Source organism: Epargyreus clarus, unplaced genomic scaffold, assembly GCF_041222505.1.
Source record: "Epargyreus clarus isolate Ecla_fem2 unplaced genomic scaffold, WU_Ecla_fem_2.2 ptg000036l, whole genome shotgun sequence".
Taxonomy (NCBI): Eukaryota; Metazoa; Arthropoda; class Insecta; order Lepidoptera; family Hesperiidae; genus Epargyreus; species Epargyreus clarus.
In genome coordinates this window covers 4,680,939-4,706,239 of record NW_027332241.1, presented here as the reverse complement: position 1 = coordinate 4,706,239, position 25,301 = coordinate 4,680,939, and the positions used below count along the sequence as shown (strand labels likewise).

Below are 25,301 nucleotides of genomic sequence, written 5' to 3'. Positions count from 1 at the left end.
ATATTATTAAACCGTAGGTACAATTATCTTTCATATTTATTCAGATCTTGCCAAGTTGACTCTAGTACGTTCTGATTTCCGGTTAGAACCGGTTAAATCCAGTTAATACCGGTGTTTAATGGTTGACCATACCGGTCTGACCCGCAGAGGGTTCCGGGTTCGATTCCCGACCAGATAGAAATATGAAAGATGAATTTTGATGTCTACTTTGGGTCTGGGTGTTTGTGTAGTCGTCTTTATGTGTGTGTGTGTGTGTGTGGTAACCAAGATACAGGGAATTCTAGTGTGAGTTTAGAAAGCGTCTTTTTAAAGTAAATAAGAACAGGACTAAGTTAAAACGCCTCGCCTTTGTCTTCCTTACTACATTTTTTAGTACTTATAGAAAAAGGAAATTTGTATGCAATCTACCAGATGGTAAGTGGCTACTGCCGTCCATAGATATCGGTAATCAATCCTTACTAACATTATAAATCCGAAAATAACTCTGTCTGTCTGTCTGTTTGTCTGGTTGTCTTTTCTTCACGCCTAAACCACTGAACCGATTTTATTGAAATTTTGTACAAAGATAGTCTGAGACCCGAGAAAGAACATAGGATAGTTTTTATTCCGGAAATCCCACGGGAACTACGGATGGCGATCTAAGATCGATTAATCGGGGAATCGATCTTTTGGACCAAAAAAATCGATTATTTTAATCGATATTAGTAAGGATTGAATCGTAAACTTTGCATTTGATCAAGTGATGATCTTTAGCAAAGTTGTTGTCCATGAGCCCACGAAGGTTTCAGAGTTGGTACGACCAAATTTCGCCAGATGGCGCCACTGTCGTTCTAATGAATGAATGTATGTTAGTATGTCATATTATTTTCTTTTAAACGCGGGCGAAGCCGCGGGCAAAAACTAGTTCCATATAAGTTGTCTTATCTAAAATACTACACATACGTTGTTACCCTTGAGGACTAAATTGGAACGCCTCGGTTACCTATTCTCCCTAGTCTCCCTTACCACACCCTTCAAACCAGAAAACAGCTTAAGACTACTGTTATTACCACCATCACCTTATAACAACAATGTTAAGCGCTGCTGTCTTCAGCTTTAAACGATGTGGTAAGTAAAACATACCTATGCGAGGCGTTCCAACTTAGTCCTCAGGGATAACGACGTATCTGTTGCCAACCTCAGGTAGGCATCGAAACATATGTGGAGTTGATCACCAGTATCCACGGGCGGCAAAAGCCACTTGCCACCAGGTGGACTGCAAGCAAAATTATAAAAAAATATTGTGAGCCGTCACGGGACGCCTGGCAGATGTGAAACATCGACATTATTTTGTAAAAGTAATATGCAGAAAAGAACATATTGTGATAGGAACTAAATATGTCATAATGATAAAATAAAATATTACGATTTTTTTCTAGATAACGATGACTATTTATTGAATTCGATTGCGCATGGCGATGCGTCGCCACACCGTACACACTACTGCATATAGACTGTATATATACCATCGTATAGCGTCGCCACGCCAGAAATCGGTTTTACGTGCGGCTATAGATGTTTCACATCTAAAGTAGAAATAGACGTGGTGGTGGTGCCACCGGAGTCAAACCACAAAGGGGAACCCTGAACCCATCAAATGGTGGTAATAAATGATGTTGTACAGTAGATATTTAGATAAGAAACAACCAACATGCATATGTAATAATAATTTCACGCTCTTTAAGCACAATCAGCTTGACGTTAAGTTGTTCTTTTACAAGTAATTGCGATGCAGTTAAAGATGTCATTAAACACGTATAAGTATAAAACATAAGCAATTAAATAAGACAACGTCCTTTGTCTTGTTTTATTGCTTAATTTTTAGGGTTCCGTACCCGAAGGGTAAAAACGGAACCCTATTACTAAGACTTCGCTGTCTGTCCGTCTGTCACAGGGCTCTATCTCTGGAACCGTAATAGGTACACACTTGAAATTTTTACAGAGGATGCATCATGACGGCAACTATAACAACAAATAGTAAAAAAAAATATTGAAAATAATTGGGGGTCGCCATACAAGAAACCGCTATTTCTCGACGTTTTTCGCTTTATCTATTCAACCGTAATATCACAATGTATTTACTTCAGTGGGTTCCATAATAACAAATACTGAAAATAAAAAATATATGAAAATGTTGGTGGTACGGAACCCTTCATGTGCGAGTTCGACTCTTACTTGGCCAACTATTTTTAATATGCAAAATGTTTAAATTAATGATTGGCGGGAACTTAGTTGCCAACGAATATGAAAAAAATTAAATTTTCTTCAAAATAAGCCTTTTCCTATAGTGTGTCATGTATTATTATATCATGTCATAACTTCCCAGAATTTGATCCTTATAAGCGACACTATTCGACGATGGAATGATACAGGGTTTCTTTTCAAAATTAACTTTTGCGATTCCCGGCTAGGGAATGATATATTTGAAAAACTAATGATGCAATAGTTTTTATCAAAATCGGCCTCGTAATATATTTCAGCATTTTTGGCTAATCCTTATAGATACGGATTTGGCTCTGAAGGCCCAATTGAAAACATCACCCTGAATAGGTGTGATGTTTTCAATTTCAAATTTCATACAAGATGTTAAGAAAACTTCGATAGCGTGATTCAGAAACGCAGCGCCATCTCTTGACGAGCAGCGGGAAACCGCCACATAATTACGCTCTAAAAGCTTTAACAATACAAAATAAAATTGTTAATAATGATTGTTTTTTATAATTACAATACATTTTACGTGAGTACGCGTTAACACTGTAATATATTTGAAGATTTATGCTAATTAATTCAATTATTCATGGCATTGTTTTATATTATGTTCTACAAGAGTGGAGATTGTATAATACTGATATTTTTTTGTCGAAAACGAGCATTCAGACCACGTGTTGGTAGAATACCATGAACATTAATTATCAATGCTGGATAGAATTTGAGTTCTATCTGATGTCGGCATTAGACGCATTGGCACGTTTTAAAGGTGACAGAACCCTTTATGGTTTGACTTCCGTGGCATCACCTATTTGAAAGAAGGAAAGAAAGAAACATGTATTTAAAAGCGGCACTACAAATATATATATATATATATATATATATATATAAATGTTATCGTCGTTAATAAGAAGCTTGGATATTAACGATATCACATTTTTATAACGTTACATTAAAGTAATAAGTGACTCATTTGATACTACAGTTTAAAAACAGATGCGGGTAGGTGAAGTGGGGACGACACCTTGGCGGCGCTCGAATTAACAGAGAGCGACATTCTGGTCGGAGACTTCAGCAAGAGCAGTCGAATAACGGAGATACTTGTGTAGTTATAATACTTCTAATCACTAGTGTGAACTTACTTACGTATAATTGTTATATCGTTACTCTGTACCGTTTATGTGACTATATTATTACATGACTTCAAGACCTACAAGATGAGTTTGATTTCATCAGAAGTGTACAAGAACCAGCTCACAATCATGGACGGCGATTCGTAAGTACGAACATACTTGACACAGGAATAAAAACCGTGAGTTAAAACATTATTATGTCATATGTGAATTCATCTTGGTAGAATAAGTAAAAATGGGGGTAGATAAATGTCGTTGATGTAAGGGAAAACTCATTTGAATTAAGAAAATGGATAGATTGAGACTAGTAATTCAATGAAATGTTAATACCCTCTGAAAATGATATACTTAAATTTTGTGAACAAACTTTACTCTTATCAAATTACTTGTTAACATTGTAAACTGAGGTGTTTACTTCAAAATAAGTGCATTTTCTGTGAAGAAGTGTCTAAAAGTAATTTTGCAAGGCAGTTCTTGTGGTAAATCTGTCCATTTGGTTAAATTCTGTGGTGTAAAAAGTAAATCCTAATTGTTCTAAAGTTACACCTACTTTGAAATATATAGAAATACACGTACTTATGAAAATATTTTAAGGATCTTTAATCTTAAATGTCAGGCTTTATAGATATGGGAACCTAATGGTTGTTAATATAGGCTAATGTACGCCAGAAATTGCATACAGGTTAGATTTGAATTTATTTTTGATAACTTTTAATGTTTCAAACGGGGTTTACGTATATGCGTTTGTTTTTATTGTATGGAAGGGACTATGCGGTAGCAACAAACGCAGTTACAGAGTACAGTATACCTACTTGATATAAGTGACACGTTTATTAAGTTGCAAAATTTTGATTATTCATAATTGTACAGAAATGTATAATATCTACGTGGTACATATTTAACTGCCTGCAAAAAAGTATCACGACCACGGTATTGAGTGGCTGAGTGTACCCAGGAGGGAAATGGTAAATGAGTTTAAGGTTTATTGTTTTTTTTTTTTTTTGGATATTAATTGACTATATTTAAAAATAAACTTGCATTCACATCTACATTGTTCACATTTTCATTTTATAAATCAATGAAAGTTTCCTTTTGATTTCATATACTTGATACGTAATTGTTATGAAAGAAGCATACGTACGTTGCCAAATTTAGATTTCCATCAATTCTAGGCGAATTCACGCAGTACTGTGTACTACTGTGTTTTGACTCCCATAAAGTATAAATGCACATTAGTTAATGATCTATAAGAAAACTGAGAAACTTATGCGCAGCGGTCTTTGGAATATTATATATAAAAATATCTCTCTTATCTCCCATTCTACTTCAGACTGACTCACTTATACATAATATTAAATGTCTGTTTTAAATTTAGTATGCAACGTTTCGTTTTGTATTAATATTTCTTTACATCTCGTAATTTTAAATCTTTAAATTTCAATTTGAATTTGACACATTACACGTCCTTTTGGTTTGAAAATTGGGCACTATCAAATACTGGTAAATGAAGTTTGTACCTTAAACGTTGAGACGCTTAGACTATCGATATTATTAATTATGTGAGCCATTTACGAAATGATAAACGGGATCCACTTTGTATGGGATTGAGAATAAATTATTTTAAGTAAAATAATAATAATAATAATAATAAATTGATGCTTTTATAACTTGAGCTTAGTTCTATTTACAAGTTACAGCAATTAAGTTATTATACGTATTAAGTGAGAAACGGTCACTGAAGCCTACATAAATTTAGATAGTCTCTTGTATACCATATTTAAAATGAGTCTTGCCTGCGACTTTGTTCATGTGGAGTCAGAATATAATTTGAATTGCATTTTTAAAACGAGTCTTGCCTGCGACTTTGTTCATGTGGATTCAAAATATAATTTGAATTGCATTTTTAAAACGAGTCTTGCCTGCGACTTTGTTCATGTGGATTCAAAATATAATTTGAATTATACAATGCCCTCTGTCAAGATCACGGAGTACGTTAGTAATTTGGAATTGTCCATTACCTGGTCATGTAATGTTTTTTAAAAAAAATGTATACTTTTGACATCGACTTCGTAGTTTTGGTTTTAATGCATTTTCAAATATACAAACCGACAGACAATTTTTCTTTTTCAAATATATTCGATGTAAACACGTGAAGATTTCATTCTTATTATATGTATATCATAGCCAAATGAATAATAATGTAATCAAATAAAAGCATAGGTACATTTCGATGGGATTTTCTTATACAATAATTTACTTTTCATATAAATTTCATACGGTTCACAATTGCGTAATGTCTAGGTTTCTCTATAGAAACATCGAGCATCTCCTTGAGAGTGTTGGTTGTAAATGATACATATTATATTAATATAATCTATATAGATATTACGCACTAATATAATTTTTATTACAAACTATATAAAAGTCAGGTGAAGCCGAGGCGTTTGAAATATATATAATAAATATGAATTGTTCGGTAATAAGGTGTATCATAAGATAGTTTGACTAACTGTTTGTTTGGCTGGCTGGTATAAAATCATGATCAACTTTAATAGACCTTTTTCAGGTCATAGAAATTTTAGGTTGTGATTGATAAGGAGCCACATGTTATGTAAAACAGTTATAGTTTTAAATCTGACGATCGTGATGAGACAAAATTAGAATCGGACAAGATTATTAAAATCATGTCATGTCATAGGTATTTCAAAATTTTTAAATAAATCTGACCGTTCAAAGTAGGTAAAAATCGAATTCAAATATTCCGTTACATACATACAGGTCAAGTTAATAAAAGCGTGGCAAAAATAAAAGCGTGTTTAAAAAAAATCTTTTATCAGTTGTAGACACAAATAAGTATAGTTAAATAATGGCCGGTTTCTGAAGTCATTTTTCTTGGTAGGTAGTTTACGAGTGTGTATTCAATAACACTATCCGTTTGATAACTACCTACGGAAAAAAAAATCCGCTTCCGAGGAACTCAATGTAAGACAAGGTCTGTTTAAACTCCGTTTAGATTAACGGACCATTTTAATGTGTTTATTCTTTCCATAACATTATTTGATTTTTTTTTTAAAAACGACGTTTGCGTAAAGTCTAGCAAATCTTCCTTAGTATAATGCATAACTTTTACAGTAAAATAGCCCAAACTATAACTTCCTTATGGGAATCTTAATTTAAAACTTTTGGTGAAATAAAAAAAAAAAAAAAAGTTAAGTAGTTAAGCCATACACAATTGACAAGTATGTCGCTGACGTGAACGCATGGGTCCTTTGCTTTGTTAATTAAATTTTGAAATTCATGTAATAGTATGTATTATTATAACTGAATATAAATTCAATTTAATGTAATGAAATTTCTTTCTGATTTTCAAAAGTGGGTTATGTGGCCCTACTTTGAAAGAAATAATTTGAATTTGTGATAAATAACGTAAAAAAATTGGGTTCATACAACTTATACGTGTTATATTGTGTGAAATTCATGGTTAGTTTACCATTATTTAGTCTTTAACTTTGATATCATTCATTTCAAATATTCACGATATATTATTATTTTGATACTGCTTCATCAGTTGATAAAAGACGTACATTGGAAAGGCAACTATTTGTATAAAATAACATTGTAATAATTAAAAGAAGTACTAAGTAGTAATAAAATAATTTTATAATAGTATTTTGAGTCGCACAGATTCATTTAGTGGCCAACTATAGATCTATCTATCTATCAGTATAACAGTTATTGAACAGGTTGTTGAGCATTCCGAAATGGACTAATAAGATAAACGTCGTTATTCTGATGCGTAACTTTATCGAATCAATAGTTGTTGGAGATTTAACTATTGGACTTAGAATCCAGACATAAGTAAAGTGGGCAGCTAGATGTTGTCATTACTGTAGGTGTAGGAAACTTTTTTTAGTTTGATTTTTATTTATCTGTAGTTAAGATGGATTAGTGCAGATGCCTCGAGCAGTGTAATGTTCGCGGGTGTCTCTTGGTGATGCATATGGTTGGGTGTATGTATGTATGTATGTTGGGTGGATGTATTACATTGAGTGAATATTGCATTTTTAGAGTAAATTTGAGTTGAGCACTGGCCGAATGTTATCGTAAACAAGGTATAAAAACTGCGGTGATACATGACTAGAGTGATCCTATATGAACATCACCTAGTTTAAACCGTGTGTTTTATTATTTAACAATGGTCTAATGCATTCGCTTCAATACCTGTCGCGCATATGACATTTATGTAAAGAGTCCTTATGAACTATGCCTGCAACAGAAATCCGTGGTGAACACTGTTGGGGCAGATTTATAACCTAGGTAATACACAACTAGTGTGATTCTATATGAACATCACCTAGTTTAAGCCTTGGTTCGGATCAACAGTTCGGGCTTTTTACATGCGAGTCGGTATTGCAAGAAAATGCGTAGAGTTTAAGCCATGTTTTTGATAAACAGTTCGGGCCTCTTACGTGCGAGTCGGTATTACAAGAAAATGTGTAACTCTTCTGGACTTAGGCATTAAACAACTGGTTTTCTTTTGCAGCTCTTGCATCAGACCATACACGATCGAGGACGAACGTGTGAGCAGGACGGCCGAATGTTATCGTCGTTAATAAGAAGCTTGGATATTAACGATATCACATTTTTATAACGTTACATTAAAGTAATAAGTGACTCATTTGATACTACAGTTTAAAAACAGATGCGGGTAGGTGAAGTGGGGACGACACCTTGGCGGCGCTCGAATTAACAGAGAGCGACATTCTGGTCGGAGACTTCAGCAAGAGCAGTCGAATAACGGAGATACTTGTGTAGTTATAATACTTCTAATCACTAGTGTGAACTTACTTACGTATAATTGTTATATCGTTACTCTGTACCGTTTATGTGACTATATTATTACATGACTTCAAGACCTACAAGATGAGTTTGATTTCATATATATATATAATTATGCATAATATAAAGTAGTCGTAAACTAATAAATTGAATATTTATGTCTTACGAGTATAACGGCATTGTAGCGGTGGTGTGTCGGTTTAAGGGTATGATAAGGGAGACATACTTAGCCGAACTGTTCCAATTTAGAACTCTAGGATAGCAACTCATGGCTGACTTTCAAATAAAAAAATAAATTTGATTTCATTAATTCAATTGATTGAATTCAATGACTGGTTGGATTTAATTGAATTGGATTTTTCTTGCATTTTCCGCATTTGGCCATTGGGGTCATTCTCATCTGATGATAAGTAATAATGAAGCCCAAAATGTAGCACGAATTTAATTTAATTGGATTGAATTTAACTCAAATTGAGGCTATGGATTAATTTCCTTTGCTAAAGAAATAAATAAACGCTTTCTACACTCACAGCCCCACACTAGGATTCCCTGTATCGTGGGTACTATGGACACACACAGAGACAAATACACAAACACCCAACCTAGAACAGATATCTAAATTCATCATTCAGATATCTGTCTGGTCGGGGATCGAACCCGGAACCCTCTGCGCGTCAGACTGGTATGGTGACCGCTCCGCCACGCGGGTGCTCGCGGGATTTGATTTGATTTGATAGATCCCATTTAATTGAATCTCATTTATGTACTTTGATTTGATGGATTTGATTTCAGTCTATTTGTTTTCTTCGATTCAATTTGTTTTCTCATCATTTCAGGTGACAAAAGGCAAGCTGTGGCCACTTATCACACTGCTCTGCATCATCACGGCGTTGCTGTCGACATTCTTGGACAATGTGACCACCGTACTCCTGATGACGCCAGTCACGATCAGGTAATACTTTTTACTTAATAAAATTTCATGGACATTCGAAAGTAATTATCACTTACTTAAACGGTGTCAATATTTCTGCTTTATAACAACAGTGTTAAGCGCTGCTGTGTTCTGGTTTGTAGGGAGTGATAAGGGAGACATACTTTTGTGAAACATTCCAGCTTAGTCCTCAGGGGTAGCGGCGCATCTGGGGACGACCTCGGGTAGGAATCTAATCTTATCTGGGGTTGGTTATAGATGTCCATGGGCAGCAGTAGCCATTTATCATCAGGTGGACTGCATGCTCATCTGTTGTTAATATTATAAAAAAAAATCTGAGTAACCTTTACCCCCAGGCTCTGTGAGGTGATGAACCTGGACCCAGTGCCGATCCTGATGTCCATGGTCCTCTTCAGCAACATCGGTGGAACAGCGACACCCGTCGGTGACCCACCGAATGTCATCATCGCTTCTAACAAGGCAATTGTTCAATCTGTAAGTATTGTAAGGAATCGCTATTCATCATTGGTAGTAAGAAATAAAAAAAATGTTTAGAAAGACAAAGCGTTCAAATCGATCCATTTAAGAGATATGATGCCACAAACAGACGCACATACACGCAACGCATAACATCATTATTTTTGCGTCAGGGGATAATAAAAGAAATGTCAAAAATTATTTTTCTAATTTCTAATTTTTCTAATTTTCTAATTATTTATTATTATTTTTCTAATTTTCTAATTATTTTTCTAATTTCTAAGTAATAAGCATAGTTAGATATTTTCATAAAGAATTTTCATGAAAACCTAAGTACTATTATAAAGTTAATTTCGAAAAATGTGATATGAAAAAAAAATTGTATCCGTTTCTCTTTTGATTCCCTTTTCCATTAATTTTTCCCGAATATAATCTGAAAATTCCGACGTTTTTAAATTTCACCTATGTTTTTTTGTCTTCTCATTTCACCTAAAATAATCCAGCCCGTACGTAGTACTGCATTAAACAAACAGTATTAAATCGCAATTTTTTTTTTATATCAATCTCCCAAAGATATGAAACAAAATACCCTCTGCGAATAAAGTTTAAGAAAAAATATTGTAACTGACAATTTGTAAGTGCCGCCGTTAGCCTATACAAAATAAATTTCACTTCACTTCATTTCATGAATATTCCTACGTATCACGTAAATGAATTCAACGACAAGTAAATCCTAAGGGCTGCCCCCTAGGAATTATTCGCTTTCCCTTACGAATAAGTTGTTATCTATATATAAATTAAATCTCATGATTTCCTCCTAAAGGGGCTCTTATAATTTACTTATAAGCCATCATGTACAGAAACCGTGAGATTAATAAATTTATGTACAGAAAAATACGAATTCAAATCATTCAAAAATCCCGATTCTTCTTTTTCCAGGGAATCAACTTCACAAACTTCACGATGCACATGACCCTAGGGATCCTGCTTGTGTGTGTCCAGACCTACTTCCAGCTGAGGTACATCTACCGGGACACCAACAAGTTGAGGTCCAACGTGCCCAGGGATATTCAAGGTGGGTATCAGGATAGGTTTTAGGTTAGGATATCAGCTTCTGAAGGTAGAATCCTTTGTGGTTCGGCGCCACCGCCACACCATTTTCTGTTATAACAGCAGTGCTAAGCGCTGCGTGTCATGATCCTTTCGAAAAGCCAAACGGTAGAAATTCAATGTTTGAGACGATTTTTTAATCTCTAAAGGGACAGAAGAGAGTCCGATAATATCTAAGTTTCGAGTTCTGTTCCGAATTTAGAGTTTGATTTCTGGTCAAGGACACATCTAAATGTATTAATTTATATTTTTCCTGGGGCTCCTATACAGAAAACCCCACCGAAATGACTTTAGAAAACACATTTAATCCTATTTGTAATCCCTACAATGTTTCTTCTTCCAGACCTAAGCCACCAGATTTCAATCTGGCGAAGGGCGATAGAATCCCTACCGCATCTCAGCAAAGACCAGCACGTCGTGAGAGAGAGGCTGGAGAGGAAGATGACGAAGCTCAGCCTGCAACTGGACACGATGGTCAAGGAGAGCAACAAGAGAGTCTGCCCCAAAGACACCTTTCAGAGTACTCTAGATGAGTTGAAGCAAAAGGTTGGTCTATTGGTCTTTATATCCGTAGAGTCCGCGCCAAACTTCTAGTCCGCTCTGAATATCGAAATGAGTCGTGTCGCAATAGCAAATAGTAGATATTAGCGGGACGAAGACAGCGCGGAACCCCCGGCACTCCCCGCTGTTCTCTCCTGCGGAGACATAGCTGCGTTAGTGTGCCCTTACGTTGCTACGGAGTATATGCTTGTAGTTGTGTTCGATCGCATTGACTCTCTGACTGGCACCTGCGTGCAGCAACTCAAAGCGGACTAGAAGTTTGGCGCGGACTATACCAAGCGTGAATAAGTTACCGAGTTTGCAAACTTTTCATTGCAGATATTTGTACTATTTGGTGAGAGAGTTATTTCATAATGTTCAAGTTTTTAGTAAGTTTTGAAAAGGAGATGTTTCAAAATGTATGGGCTCCCGGCCACCTTTTGTACACTATACTAAAAACTAAGAAAACATGCAAAGAACAATTCGTAGTGGTTCATTTTCTTCAAATCATGTTCGTTTCATTGTTAAAAAACAATAATTATCACTTAAACTTGCAACACAACAGTGGAAAAACATCATGGCGGTAGTGATTACCGTAATAATGTCATGTCATTCTATTTTAACTTACTATATACATTATATACTTTTTAATATATTTTTTACGCGATTGGGCGTAGATATATAAATATTGTATTGTATGTATTGAGAACATAAATCTTGACTTAAAACAAACATACCAAAATAAGTACTTCTATACCAATTTATTTTACTTAAAACATTTAAGTGTGTAAATAAAACAACTTTAACTACACATTTAGATAATATTTTATTTATTCTTCACTTATGATACATTATTTATTCATTTTCAATATCTTCCCTTATCAATATTTTCATCCAATCATGTGGCAGGTTCTGTAATATCCTGTGACGAGCTCAGCCCAAACATCAAACAATGATCATAATGTGAGCGCAACTACCTACGAGTACGGTTCGCTGCCCAGCGATGCAGTTGCAATAATAACTGATTATTTTGTCATCCCAAGAATGTCCTTGTCTTGCTATTGTAATTATCTAAAAAAGAGGAATGTAAAAAGATTAGCTTCCCTAGTTTAAAATTATTAACGATTATTTCACGATTAATACAACTAACTGATGTATATTTTATTACCTGATGATATTGAATCCTTGTCAACACAAGCCACAGCGATCGCACGAGTCAATTACAAGAGTCCATAAAACATAAACTGGGTAAACAATTAAGGTAGAATCAGTCCAAAATCGTATGCAGCACAGAGCAGAAACATATTCAGGATTGAAATCGAATCTTCTCACCAGTACATATTTATTCAACGTTTACATTGGAGTCCACTATTATATAATATGTATATATCAACTTTTACACATATCAAATTGACAACTTCTTTTTCAAATTGACATGTCACTTACATCTATAAAACCAGATACTATTTAAAAGGTAGTTTTGTTGTAATTACGAGTATTATAAATAATTAATTAAATTCAGAAATAATGACGGGATACACAAAACAAAAGCCAGGTTGTAAAGTACTGAGGTAACAATAACTTTACGACAAAAACAGCGAAATACAGAATTCCCGACATCCAAAGAGTATAGTAACCTATGTGTGGAGTACACATAGGTTCCCTGACCGACATCGACAGTTTTGAAAACTTGACATTGACAGTATCCCGCCATATTTAATATTTTAATGAGGAATGCTTATTTTAAATATTTTTAAACAGGAATACTTTAGGTTATCAAAATATATGTGTATTTTTCTTCGATTATACAAATTATTCGTGTTTTTTAGATATAGTGTACATGAGATGGCCGAAAATGAAACATCTCCTTTATCCCTTGAGGGAGCTAATCGGGGAGTTTCTAGAAAAGGAAGATGGTAGAAATCTTCGTGGTTTAACTAGGGACATTCTGACAGAAATCTGGGCACGGGTTTCTTCTCAGAATAAGAAGGATTAGGCCATAGTCCGCCGCGCTGGCCAAGTGCGTATATGTAGACTTCTGAAGAATCTGGTATTGCCTGGGGTTAATTACAGATGTCTATGGGTGGCTTACTACATGGTACTTACAAAAAAGTAGTTTGTTTGCTACTGATCCCTTTTTTTGCAAATTTATTTATTTATCAAATTCATCGAAGTTTTTGTTGATGTTAAAATTGTTGTTTGCTGTTCACAGTACAAGATCCGTGATAAGATGTTGCTTCTGAAGTCCACCGTCGCCATCAGCTTCGTTGTCGTGTTGTTCTTCTTGCATTCCATTCCTGAATTGAGTGAGTATCTATTTTCGCCGTAGACCTTTTTATTTGTTTTCGAGGGGAAAACCTTCAAAAGGTACCCACCGATATGGGAGCGACGCCGGGTTATGTGGAATGTTTACCGCACTAAAACCCCCCCGGTGGCCGTCCTGAGCCCTTGGTGGAGAACTCGGGGATCTCCGATGGAACACAACCAGAGTCCTCTGAGCGCGATGCCCCAATCGGGCTTTGCCCTGGGGGAGCAGTTTACGCTCCTCCCGCACACCTGGTGTTTACGACGGCATGCGACCACACATGCCGTCGTCCTTCCCGGGGTCGCTTGCTGGACGGTTCGAGCTCCCACTCTTGGCGCCCGCAACCCCTGAAGCCCCCTTTTAGTCGCCTTTTAGTCGCTTTACGACAGGCAGGGGATACCGTAGCCCTATTCTAGTCCCGAAACTACAGGGACAGGTATAATTACCTAGCCCGCATGGAGACCTCACCAAACCCAGTTAAAATACATTTTTTCAGTTATAATCATTTTTTTCCAGACCGTGTGTCTCTTGGCTGGACAGCTCTGCTGGGCGCCATCCTGCTGCTGACGCTGGCGGACCGGGAGGACCTGGAGCCCATCCTGCACCGCGTGGAGTGGTCCACGCTGCTGTTCTTCGCGTCTCTCTTCGTGCTAATGGAGGTTATTGAATAAATCACATTTTAATGGTCTACTGTATATCATCATCGCCCATTACTGTCCCACTGCTGGGCACGGGTCTCCTCTCAGAATGAGAAGAATTACGCCATAGTCCACCGTGCTGGACAAGTGCGGATTGATAGATTTCACTTTGAATTTTTTTTCAGATTTCTCAGATATGCAGGTTTGCAGGAGGGGGAAACCTTCAAAATGTACCCGACGACGTGGGAATGACGCCGGATTTTGTGGGATTTTTACCGCACTAAAATCCTCCCGGTGGCTGTCCTCAGCGCTTGGCGATACCATATAGGGATAGGGGATACCGTGGCACTATTCTAGTCCCGGGACTGTGAGGAAACCTAAAAGCTCTAAGTCGTTCGATTCGCACTTGGCCAGCGCCATGGACTATTGCCTAAAACCCTCGACACCCGTGCTCAGTAGCATAAAATGTTACCTGCCTAATGATTGTTTTTCTTCAAGTACTTCAGTGATTACAAAAACACAATGTTCTTTACAGGCGCTATCTAAGCTTGGTCTCATCGAATTTATCGGTGGTCTCACGGAATCTCTCATCCTGGGAGTGAATGAGAACGCGAGACTCGCTGTTGCCTTGCTCCTAATGTTGTGGGTAAGTAAGATTTTGCCTCCTACTATAATTGCCAGAAGATCTGTATGCAAATGTATTTTAACTAATGACTATAAAAAAAGTAAAAGAATAGACTATCTATGAATCTCTATGTTTTAAGAGTTAAATCTATATTAATTTCCTTATCACATTATTTGACCACGGATCTGTTGTTTAGGGAATTTAATATCTTAAATATATATTTATTAAATAAACCAAAAATGGTGGAACGCGGTTCATGCTTCAGTTCAAACGTTACATAGTTGAGCTTGTTAAACTCGTGCAATTTATTTTTCACCCAAGTTTTAGAAGAGCTGATCTTTTCGAAACCCGGTTTTGAACCGATCCATTGCAATTGGTAGTGCAGCGCAACTGTTTTCGACTTTTTGTTTGTTCCCCCTGATTATAGTACTGGCGTTGCTTACGTGGAATTCTCTTTTGATTTTGTGTGTACTTAGTCGTATCTACGTTTTTTTTTTATTCTGTGGATCATAAAGCAGGATAATGCAGAAATCAAAAAATAGAATAGGCTTTTTAACTTTAAATGTCATACACATTGTAAAATATAAGATCCTTCCTTCCTAAGATATCCTTCTTCAACCTCGTTGTTCAATTTAAATTTTCAAATTTAAATTTACTATTCACTAAATTATACATGCGCAGTATAATAATATACTTTATGAAATATTTACTATCTTTTTTTCTTCAAAGTGTAAATAAAATATACTCTGCTTTTTATAAAATAATAAAAAAAAATAATACTTATCTTAGACAAAAAAAAAACTGTTCTCTCCAGGTGTCCGGCGTGACGTCAGCATTCGTGGACAACATACCACTCACCACCATGATGGTGAGGGTGGTGATCGCGCTAGGGTCCAACCCTAACTTGAACCTACCCATGGCACCACTCATATGGGCGCTCTCTTTCGGCGCTTGCTTAGGAGGTATGCGATAAATTATGAACACTTTTTATAAAACTGAAGTTCTAAACGAGCTTGTAGTCCGGCTTGGCAAGTGGCTACTGCGGCCCATAGACATCTGTGACCGACCTCAGATAAGATGAGATACCTATTTGAGGTAAGCCACGCATAAGTTTGCCTTAAAAACAAAGTTGGAGCTGGCGGCAAGAGTGGGAGCTCGAACCGTCGAAGGTCGTATGTGTGGTCGCATACAGTCGTGTACACCAGACGGTATGGCAAGCGGCATGCTCACCTGGGCGGAACCCAACGGGGCAAAGCGCTAAGAGGACTCCGGTTGCGTTCCTTTGGAGTTCCGCGGGGGATTTAGAGCAGTAAGAATCCCACATAACCCTGCGTCGCTCTCACGTTTCCCCTACGTTAACAAAAAAAAAGGGTGTCCACTTACCTTAGGTGGTTCTTCAATCTCTCTGAACTTGATTACACATTACACACACAGATCACAATTAAGCATCAGTACATGTCAGATATTTTTATTTTCATTTCATAAACAAATAAAAAAGATAATTTATGTTTTGTTAGGAGACTATTAATTTATACTCCTAAAATAAAACCTTTGTTTTACAGGCAATGGCACGCTAATCGGTGCGAGTGCCAACGTAGTATGCGCCGGAGTGGCGGAGCAGCACGGCTATCGTTTCACCTTCATGCAGTTCTTCAAAGTCGGTTTCCCCGTGATGATAGGCCACCTTATCGTCGCTTCGGGCTACCTGCTTCTGTGCCACTGTGTGTTTACTTGGCACTAGTACTTGGGTATATTTAGGTTATGAATGGAATCGATATGGTTCGGGGGGTACCACCGTCACATTTATTTGTAGCGTGAAGCTTCTGGGTTTCAATAAAGGTGTGGAACTATCAATGATTGTATATGAGGCGATCATCTTAGTACTTAAGTGGTATCTGTGATCGGCTTCAGGTAGAACCTGTTCAATATGGAGTTGGTTACATATGTCCATACGGCAGTGTTACCATCAGGTGGACTGCATGCTATATAAATTCTGTGTCGTTCATACAGTTCATATTAAAATTAGAGGCAAAAGTTAGACACTTAAGGGCCAATTTCACCAACATCGCATAAATCTTATTCCTGGAATAAGTCGTTAGATACTCGCGAGTAAGCCCATTTTATGTTTCACCAACATTTATCCTAAGGATAAAATCTCTATACTGGAATTAAGTCATATACCGCCGATTTTGGCCGAATAAGTTGCTATTCGTAGATTAGTAGTGTCACTTTTTCTGTCACTGTATTGTATGTTGTACTTACTACTTACATCATTGACTAAAACCTTGAAAATGGCACGTCGTCTGAACGTACCGAATAGTGAACTCGATAGTGATAACGATGCATATTTATTTCTTCGCCCATGGTGGTAAAGAACTTAAAACAAGTTCTAAACACAACAAAACAAAAAGCGCGCCCAGGATTACTGTCAACTCAACTGTCAGAATAACGTATTATCCGAATAAATCAAAGAATATGCAGGGCTATTGTGCAAGTTTACATCAAACTGTCTGTTTTACTTGGATGTATAACGCATTAATTCAATTCATTCGTTCACCGTCCCAGAGTAACTATGGGAGAGTATGATATCTGTAGATTAACGTGGTGAAACGAAATTCAAGTTAACCATCGAATAAATTGACAGAGTAAAGATATACCGCGATAGCTATTCTTGTTTAAATTCAATGTTGGTGAAATCGACTCTAAGTGTAACAAAAAACCATATTGATGGTCCATAAGATTTTTTAGATTAGAAATTAGTTTCACAGTAAACGGGTAAGCGAGAAAACAATGGTATGTATTTTTGGGGAAACTTTTTTCAACTTCAAAAAGTACTTATTGAAGTTGAGTACTATTTTTTGTTACGAGTATAAATTCGTAGGGGCTTGATTTATACTTAACAAGTAATGTTAATATTAATTAAATTGAAACGTATTTATCATATTTAATTTTCAACTTCAAGAATGACTCATTGAAGTCATGATTTCAAATAAAATATACTTAACATTGTGTTGTTGTTAACATTGTTTTGTGGACTATCATAAACATAAGATTTAAGCCCGTTACTTTTAACCAATCTATCAATTTCTACCTAACAATCATTGAAATTTGACAATGTGTAGAATGAAGAACTTGTCAAATGTCGATCTTTGGGAGGCGAAAAGTTAGATAGATTGATAATAAATAATGATCTTGAAAGATTAAAAAGGAACTTTTATTAAGACAGAGTATTTGCCCTGTACTTAAGGCATCTAGTACTTAGGTACTATTTAATTATTTCACACAAATAAATGTTAGAAATTAATAACTCATGTGACTTAGTGGGCACTATACTATATGGTCTTTTAAACAGAAAGTTCTGAGTTCGATGCTTGGTAAAGCAAATGTAAATTTTGTATATAGTATGTTCTGGGTCTGGGTGTTAGAGTAAAAACAAAAAAAAAGTTATTCGATTGTGAAGCTGTGGCTTTAAAAACAGTTTATTTTTTATAAGTATCAAATAGTTTTTGTAACAAAATATTTTCGAAAATATTTCTTTTTGTAATCAAATTTACAATAATAGGAAATAACTAATGTTGTAAAGTTTTACACATTATTTATTTAATAATTTGTACTTAATACAAATTATTGTCACAAAACAAAATAGTTATTATTGTAATATGTAAACTATTTTCTTTCTTTCTTTCTTTCTAATTTTGAATGCTCAAAATATTTTATAACAAGTGTTTAAATTTAATTATTTTAATAATATTTAATAGTTTGCTCGGAAAGTTTAATTCGTCCGTATAATTATAATTTAATTTATTATAAATTAATAGTCTAATTTTATTAATTAATGATTAATATTACGGTTTTAAAACTAATAGTACAAATAAGTATTATTTAAGCTTTAGGTTTAAATTACAGTATAAATTAGATATAATAAAATAACAAAAATTTAAAATTTACTATTTTGGCTATTACCCTATATATAGGTGGAGTCACCATTTAAAGGTTTTGGGTTCGATTCCCGAATGGAAGATGTTTTTTTTAAGATATCTGGTTTGGATATAGACTTTTTGCACTTATTTATGCCTATGGCAAAAATTCAGTATGGCTATGGCATAAGAAGATGTCTTGAGGAATCTTAATTTTAAGTTTAAATGTGTAAAACCCCTGAAAAGAGGATTTTTAAATATATTTTGACGACGGCTCATACTAGCAGATAATATACCACGAAGGTAGATTCATTAGACATCCCAACCAGTGGTGGAGTAAGGTCATCGTAGGCCCGGGGCAGAAAGTTGAATGGAGGCCCCCAGTGTAAAAAGTTCGGCGCATTCGGTGACCTTTTTTGCTGACTGATACACATTTCACGCATTGTTTGGTTCTGACGGCCTTTTTTAGCAACTGTGTTTGGAGGCCCCCAGGGTTTGGGGCCCGGCGCGGACCGCCCCTTCCATCCTTAAGCCGCTAGAGATCACAACACTAGGCACAGATCTTTACTCCAATTTAAGGATAAGCATACTCTACTACGCTGTTTCCATGAAGGTTTTCGAAAGAATCGGCCATTTTATTATTCTAAAACCCAACTAACTTATTTATAAATATAAATTGTACACTTTTTGTATTTTTATTAACAATATTCGTGTGTATAAATGATTTGTAATGGAGTTTTTTTGAGAATATTTTTGTTGTTGTATTAATATTATTGTATGATTTAATTTTAATAATAATTGTACTAATGTAATGCCATTCCGTTATTAATAAATTATTTAAATATGCACCAATATTTTATTCTAAATCTATATTTTAAGTTATATAATACAGTAAAATATGTTATATATTTTTGAAAAGATAATTATGTACATGATTTATTAATTTATAATACCACAATATTAAATATAGTTTAAATAAGTACAATAATTACAAAAAAAAAAGAAAATATTACCTAAGTGTTTGATAAAATAAAATGATTTTAAGTTTTATGAGTTTTTTTTTTATTTTAAATGTTTCATACAACATTATTCCTATGGGGGATAAAATTAAAAAACCCTTTTTTATGGTCTTCGAGGATACAATTATACAGGGTGAATCTCCATAAAGTGCACATATTAAAACAGGTAAAATTAAACCGCATTTTGTCGACAAAAAAAATAAAAAAAATAATAAAAAAAATTTTTTTTGGGTTTTACGACCTTTTGAAGTTTTTTTTTTGGAATTGTGCACCTAAAGTAAATAAATCGCTATAACTTTTGAACTAAAAGAGTTATCATGTTCAAACAAAAATTACAATGAATGCCAAGTATAGGCCGTACTGATCCATGAAAAAAAAAAAACAAAAAGTTTATCTTCCCAGAAAAAAATGTTCAGATTAGTGTGAAAAAAGCAATTTTTTTAGGTTAAATTTCAGTAATCGTGAATTTCCTCAAAATAATCTAGGCTTTTTATTTTATTTTTATTATTTAATGTAATTCTACGTCGTATAAGCTTTCAAACACTAAAAAAAGCATGCCTCTAACTTAAGTATAAAGTTTCCTATGAGCGCTTAAACACAGGCAGTCTTTAAGGGTGTTGGTAATAAATAACATTTTTAATACAAAATAGTGTTTTTTTTTTAATTATTAAAGATTTATTTTATTACTGTTTTATCACTTTAATATCGTCAAAAATAAGAAACTACCACGAATTTACCATTGAAACATATTTTTGATAGTTTTCTTTGTTTATATTTTGGACATCTAATTATGGGTCGGACTATACCAGTTTTATTAGGGCGCACGTGCGTCGCGTCATGAGTATCTTTTTTGAAACGTTCCTAGCAAACTTTATACTTGAGTTAGAGGCGTGGTTTTTTTAGTGTTTGAAAGCTAATACGACGTAGAATTGCATTAAACAATAATAAAAAAATAAAATGCCTAGATTATTTTGAGGAAATTGATGATTACTGAAAATTTTACCTAAAAAAAGTGCTTTTTTGCACTAATCTGACATTTTTTTCCTGGGAAGATGATTTTTTTTTGTTTTTTTTTTTCATGGATCAGTACGGCCTATCATTGGCAATCATTGTTATTTTTGTTTGAACCTGATAATCCTCTTAGTTTAAAAGTTATAGCGATTTATTTACTTCAGGTGCAAAATTCCCAAAAAAAAATTCAAAAGGTCGTAAAACCCAAAAAAATTTTTTTTTTATTTTTTTTATATTTTTTTTGTCGACAAAATGCGGTTTAATTTTACCTGTTTCAATATGTGCACTTTATGGAGATTCACCCTGTATAAGGACGCCCTGAGGAAAATTTCATAAATTAATCTTACACACGCTTTATCAGGATTCCGTACGTCAAAATGAAAAAACGTAACCCTTATAAGATTATCGGTGTGTCTGTGTGTCTGTCGGTGCGTCACAGCCAATTTGTAAGTTAAAATTATAAATAATATGTTTCTTAGAATCAAATACCGATATGTAATGTAAATATGCAAAATAAAAGCTTGAATATCGGGAATGCATTTTTGTGAGGGATTAAAGTTATTTATGGTGTAAGATCCCGATATAAGACTACCTTCACCGAGCTGGTTAATGGATGAAAAGTATTGTACGTCGAATTAAATATGCCGATAATTATATTGCAAAGGGGTTGTTCAAAAAATTTCAGTCCATAATAAAAAAATCACAATTGAAAAATATTTTCTTTTCTTAAACATTTCACTGGTCCGGTTTATCTGGTATAACCCTTGGGTAAGTGGGTATAGACAGATAAACAAGTTGGCCTACCCAAGGACTGTTACAGGAAAAAATAGTCAACCTAACGTTTGCATATTATATGGGCTTCATACTTTCGATTACTATGTATTTTATTATTAACGAAACTTTTAAGAAAAAAAAATATTCTGGACTGAATTTTTTTGGTCAACCCATTTGTAATATACTTTTTGACATATTTAATTTGATAAAGAAAACGTTTCATTTATTAACCAGCTCGGTGAAGGTCGTCTTATATCGGGCTCTTCTACTATTTAGAAAATAGATAAAAATTGACCATTCGAATATTCAAAATGTATCCTACTTTAAGAATTCGGAAATAAATCATACATAAATAATAGGATTGCCTTTTTACACTACAAGTATACCCAATTTCTCAAAATGAGTCTTTTTGAAGACAGTTAAAATCACACATAAATCACCGAAAGGAGAACCTACTTTTTGAAGTTTGTTAAAATTACTCCAAGTAGCGTACAAATTCTGAACGCCAACTTGTTAAAACGCTTGTTACTTTTTGAAGTCAACACAAAATTTATTTGTCACCACAAAATTTTTTTGAATCACACACAAATCGCCAAATGGAGAACCTACTTTTTTTAGTTGAACATTACTTCAAATAGCATACAAATTCTGCACGCAGTCAAAACGAGTCTTACTTTTTGAAGTCAACTAAGGATCACACACAAATCGCCAAATGGAGAACCTACTTTTTGAAGTTGTTATAACATTACTTCAAATAGCATACAAATTCTGCACACTTTGTCAAAAGGAGTCTTCATTTTGAATTCGACTAAATATCACGCAATCGAATTGAGAACATACTTTTTGAAGTTAAAAAAAAATTAAAAGCAGTATATAAGGTTCAGAATACATTACATAAATAACGTAACATAGGGATGGCAATTTGAGATCGATTAATCGTAGAATCGATCGTTTTTTTGGACCTAAAATAGAATTATTTTAATTGATTTTCAGTAATGGATCAGTGAATCGATCTTTTACCCTCGAAAATCGTTCGATTTTTTCTAAGTTACTTGAACATTAACAAATGTGTTATAGACATTTGTTAATGTTCAATGTATATTTCAGATAGATCGAAAGTATCGAAACTCGATTTTTGAAAAATCGATTCTAATTTTTTTTTAATCGATTTACTATTACGATTACTACTTCGATGGGAGTCGATTCAAGAATCGATATTTTTCGAAATATACCATCCCTAACATACCATGCTAATTAGATTGCTGCCGATCGTTATGTCATAAAATGCTATCGACACATATGGGTTGATTTCCGTTGGCGTAAACAGTCGTTACTATACCACTATCAACGAAAGGTCATTTGCATATACATTATGGTTTTAATATACATACATTTTTTTTATAATTGGCGTAGCAAACGAGGATACAGTCCAACTAAGTGGCTACTGCCGCTGGATTACTAATCAATCCCAGATAAGATTAGAGTCCTAGCTGAGATGGCGAGATGCGTTGCTACCCCTGAGAAGTACCTAAGTTTGAAGGTGCTAGAACCCTTTGAGGTTCGACTCCGGCGGCACCACCGCCACACCTATTTCTACCTAATAACAGCAGTGTTAGGCGCTGCTGTGTTCCGGTTTGAAGGGTGTGGTAAGGGAGACAGACTTTTCCGAGGCGTTTCAGCATAGTCCTCACTGGTAGCGGTGCATCTGTGGCCGACCTCAGGTAGGAATATCTAATCCTATCTGGGGTTGATTACAAATGTCCATGGGCAGCAGTAGCCACTTACCATCAGGTGGACTGCATGCTCGTCTGCTACTCCTATATTAAAAAAAAAAAAAACAACCCCAGATGAGATTAGAGTCCTACCTGAAGTTGGTGACTGATGTGTGGTGTTCGAGGGTCGAACACCTCGGATAAGTATGCGTTCTTTACCACACCCTTCAATTTTTTTTAAATATATATGGGTAGCAGACGAGCATACAGTCGACCGAGTGGCTGCCGCCCATGCCTATGGACAATTGGACATCTGTAATCAACCCCAGGTAAGGTAAGATTGGTTGAGGTTGCCGACGGATGTGTTGCCCTGAAGACGATGGAATGCTTCGGATAAGTATGTCTCCCTTACACTCTTCAAAGTGAAATACAACAGCTCTTAACACTGCTGTTATTAGGTAGATATTCGTGTGGTGGTCATGCCAACGGTATCCAACCACAAAGTTACCATCTTCAACACTCAGACCTAAAAACAGATTTTTTTCTAATATTTTCATTAAGATATCTATCTGGCCGGGGATCGAACCAGGAACCCATTGTGTGTCAGACCGGTATGAAGATCTCACTACGCGGCCCGTCTGCGTGTACGATGGTTTATGTTCTACAATCTACAAACCAAACCAAATTTAGATCTTTAGTAGGTAAAAATTACAAAGACTTTTTATTAATAATGGGCATGAGAATAAATTTTCAATGTCGATCCTAGATAGGCAAACTAGAAATTGTTAAATGTCGATCTTAAATAAACAAAACATTATATAGATTAAATATTAAAAACGGGAATATGAGGATAAGGTTACATGTCGAGCGTTAGTAGGCAAAACAATGGATAGATTGATTATTAATAACAGGCGTAACGAGTGGAAATAACTGCATCGCTAATAATACTACTACAATGGCATAGATAATGCGCAAGCGCATATTCTCAATGTCAAATGTGTTAATAGTGTTGCTAGTGCGAAATTTGATATGTGAATGTGGGAAAATTATGTAAAATTTATTTTAAAATTACAATTTTATTATTCGAAATTAAATAATAGTTAATAATTAAAATTGAAGGAATTGATTGTTATTTGAAAATAAATGAAATATTTATATGCGTTATTGCAGACTTATTAAAGTAAGTGAATAATGTTGAATTTCAGAAATAAATAATAATTTAAAAATCTGTATAATATAATAATATATTTAGGACTGATTTATTAGGGTTCTGTACCCAAAGGCTAAAACGGAACCCTATTACTAAGCTTCCGTCTGTCTGTTTGTCCGTCTCTCTCTTGAATCGTAATAGATAGATATTTTATTTTTTTACATAGTATGTATTATGGTAGCCACTATAATAACAAATACTAATAATCAGAAATTTCAAAATAAATAGAATCACCATACAAGAAACTGCTATTTATTACCGTTTTTCGCGTTATCTATGGAACCGTAATACGTAGACAGTTCAAATTTATACAATGCATTTACCTATACTATACTAATCTATACATATAAATAAAATTGGAGTGTCTGTTTTTAATAATGAAATAACCGTTTTTACTACATGTATATGAATATACATAGGGTACATACACCAAGATTTTTAAAATTTTTGTCTGTCTGTCTGTCTGTTAGTTCCCGCTAATCTCTGAAATGGCTGGACCGATTTTTACGGGACTTTTATTGGCAGGTAGCTGATGTACTAAGGAGTAACTCAGGCTAGTTATATTTTAGAATTAACTTTTTTTTTGTTTATGACATTGTAGGATTTCTTTTAAACGTGGGTGAAACCGCGGGGCACAGTTAGTACGTAAATATAAAGAGAAACTCTTTTGCTATTGAACTCTGTATATACGAGTTGAACACACACTTAGGCAATATTTACGTTATATTTTCTCATTTATCGATTACTAGTTTTTGCCCGCGGCTTCGCCCGCGTTTAAAAGAGAATGATATGACATACTAACATATATAAAAC

At 34.8% G+C, this 25,301-nt stretch overlaps 1 protein-coding gene across 1 annotated transcript in view; it reads left to right on the top strand.

Moving 5' to 3' along the window:
- The window catches only part of hoe1 (OCA2 melanosomal transmembrane protein hoepel1), a 63,360-nt gene extending 45,215 nt beyond the window's left edge, over nucleotides 1-18,145 (top strand). The window contains exons 9-17 of the mRNA XM_073092584.1: nucleotides 9,056-9,171; nucleotides 9,507-9,645; nucleotides 10,567-10,702; nucleotides 11,081-11,283; nucleotides 13,490-13,583; nucleotides 14,099-14,241; nucleotides 14,756-14,866; nucleotides 15,660-15,807; nucleotides 16,408-18,145. Of these exons, the coding sequence (XP_072948685.1) occupies nucleotides 9,056-9,171; nucleotides 9,507-9,645; nucleotides 10,567-10,702; nucleotides 11,081-11,283; nucleotides 13,490-13,583; nucleotides 14,099-14,241; nucleotides 14,756-14,866; nucleotides 15,660-15,807; nucleotides 16,408-16,586 (1,269 nt within the window). The 3' untranslated portion in view covers nucleotides 16,587-18,145. The remainder of the gene's footprint in view (nucleotides 1-9,055; nucleotides 9,172-9,506; nucleotides 9,646-10,566; nucleotides 10,703-11,080; nucleotides 11,284-13,489; nucleotides 13,584-14,098; nucleotides 14,242-14,755; nucleotides 14,867-15,659; nucleotides 15,808-16,407) is intronic.
- The last annotated feature ends 7,156 nt before the right edge of the window (nucleotides 18,146-25,301 follow it).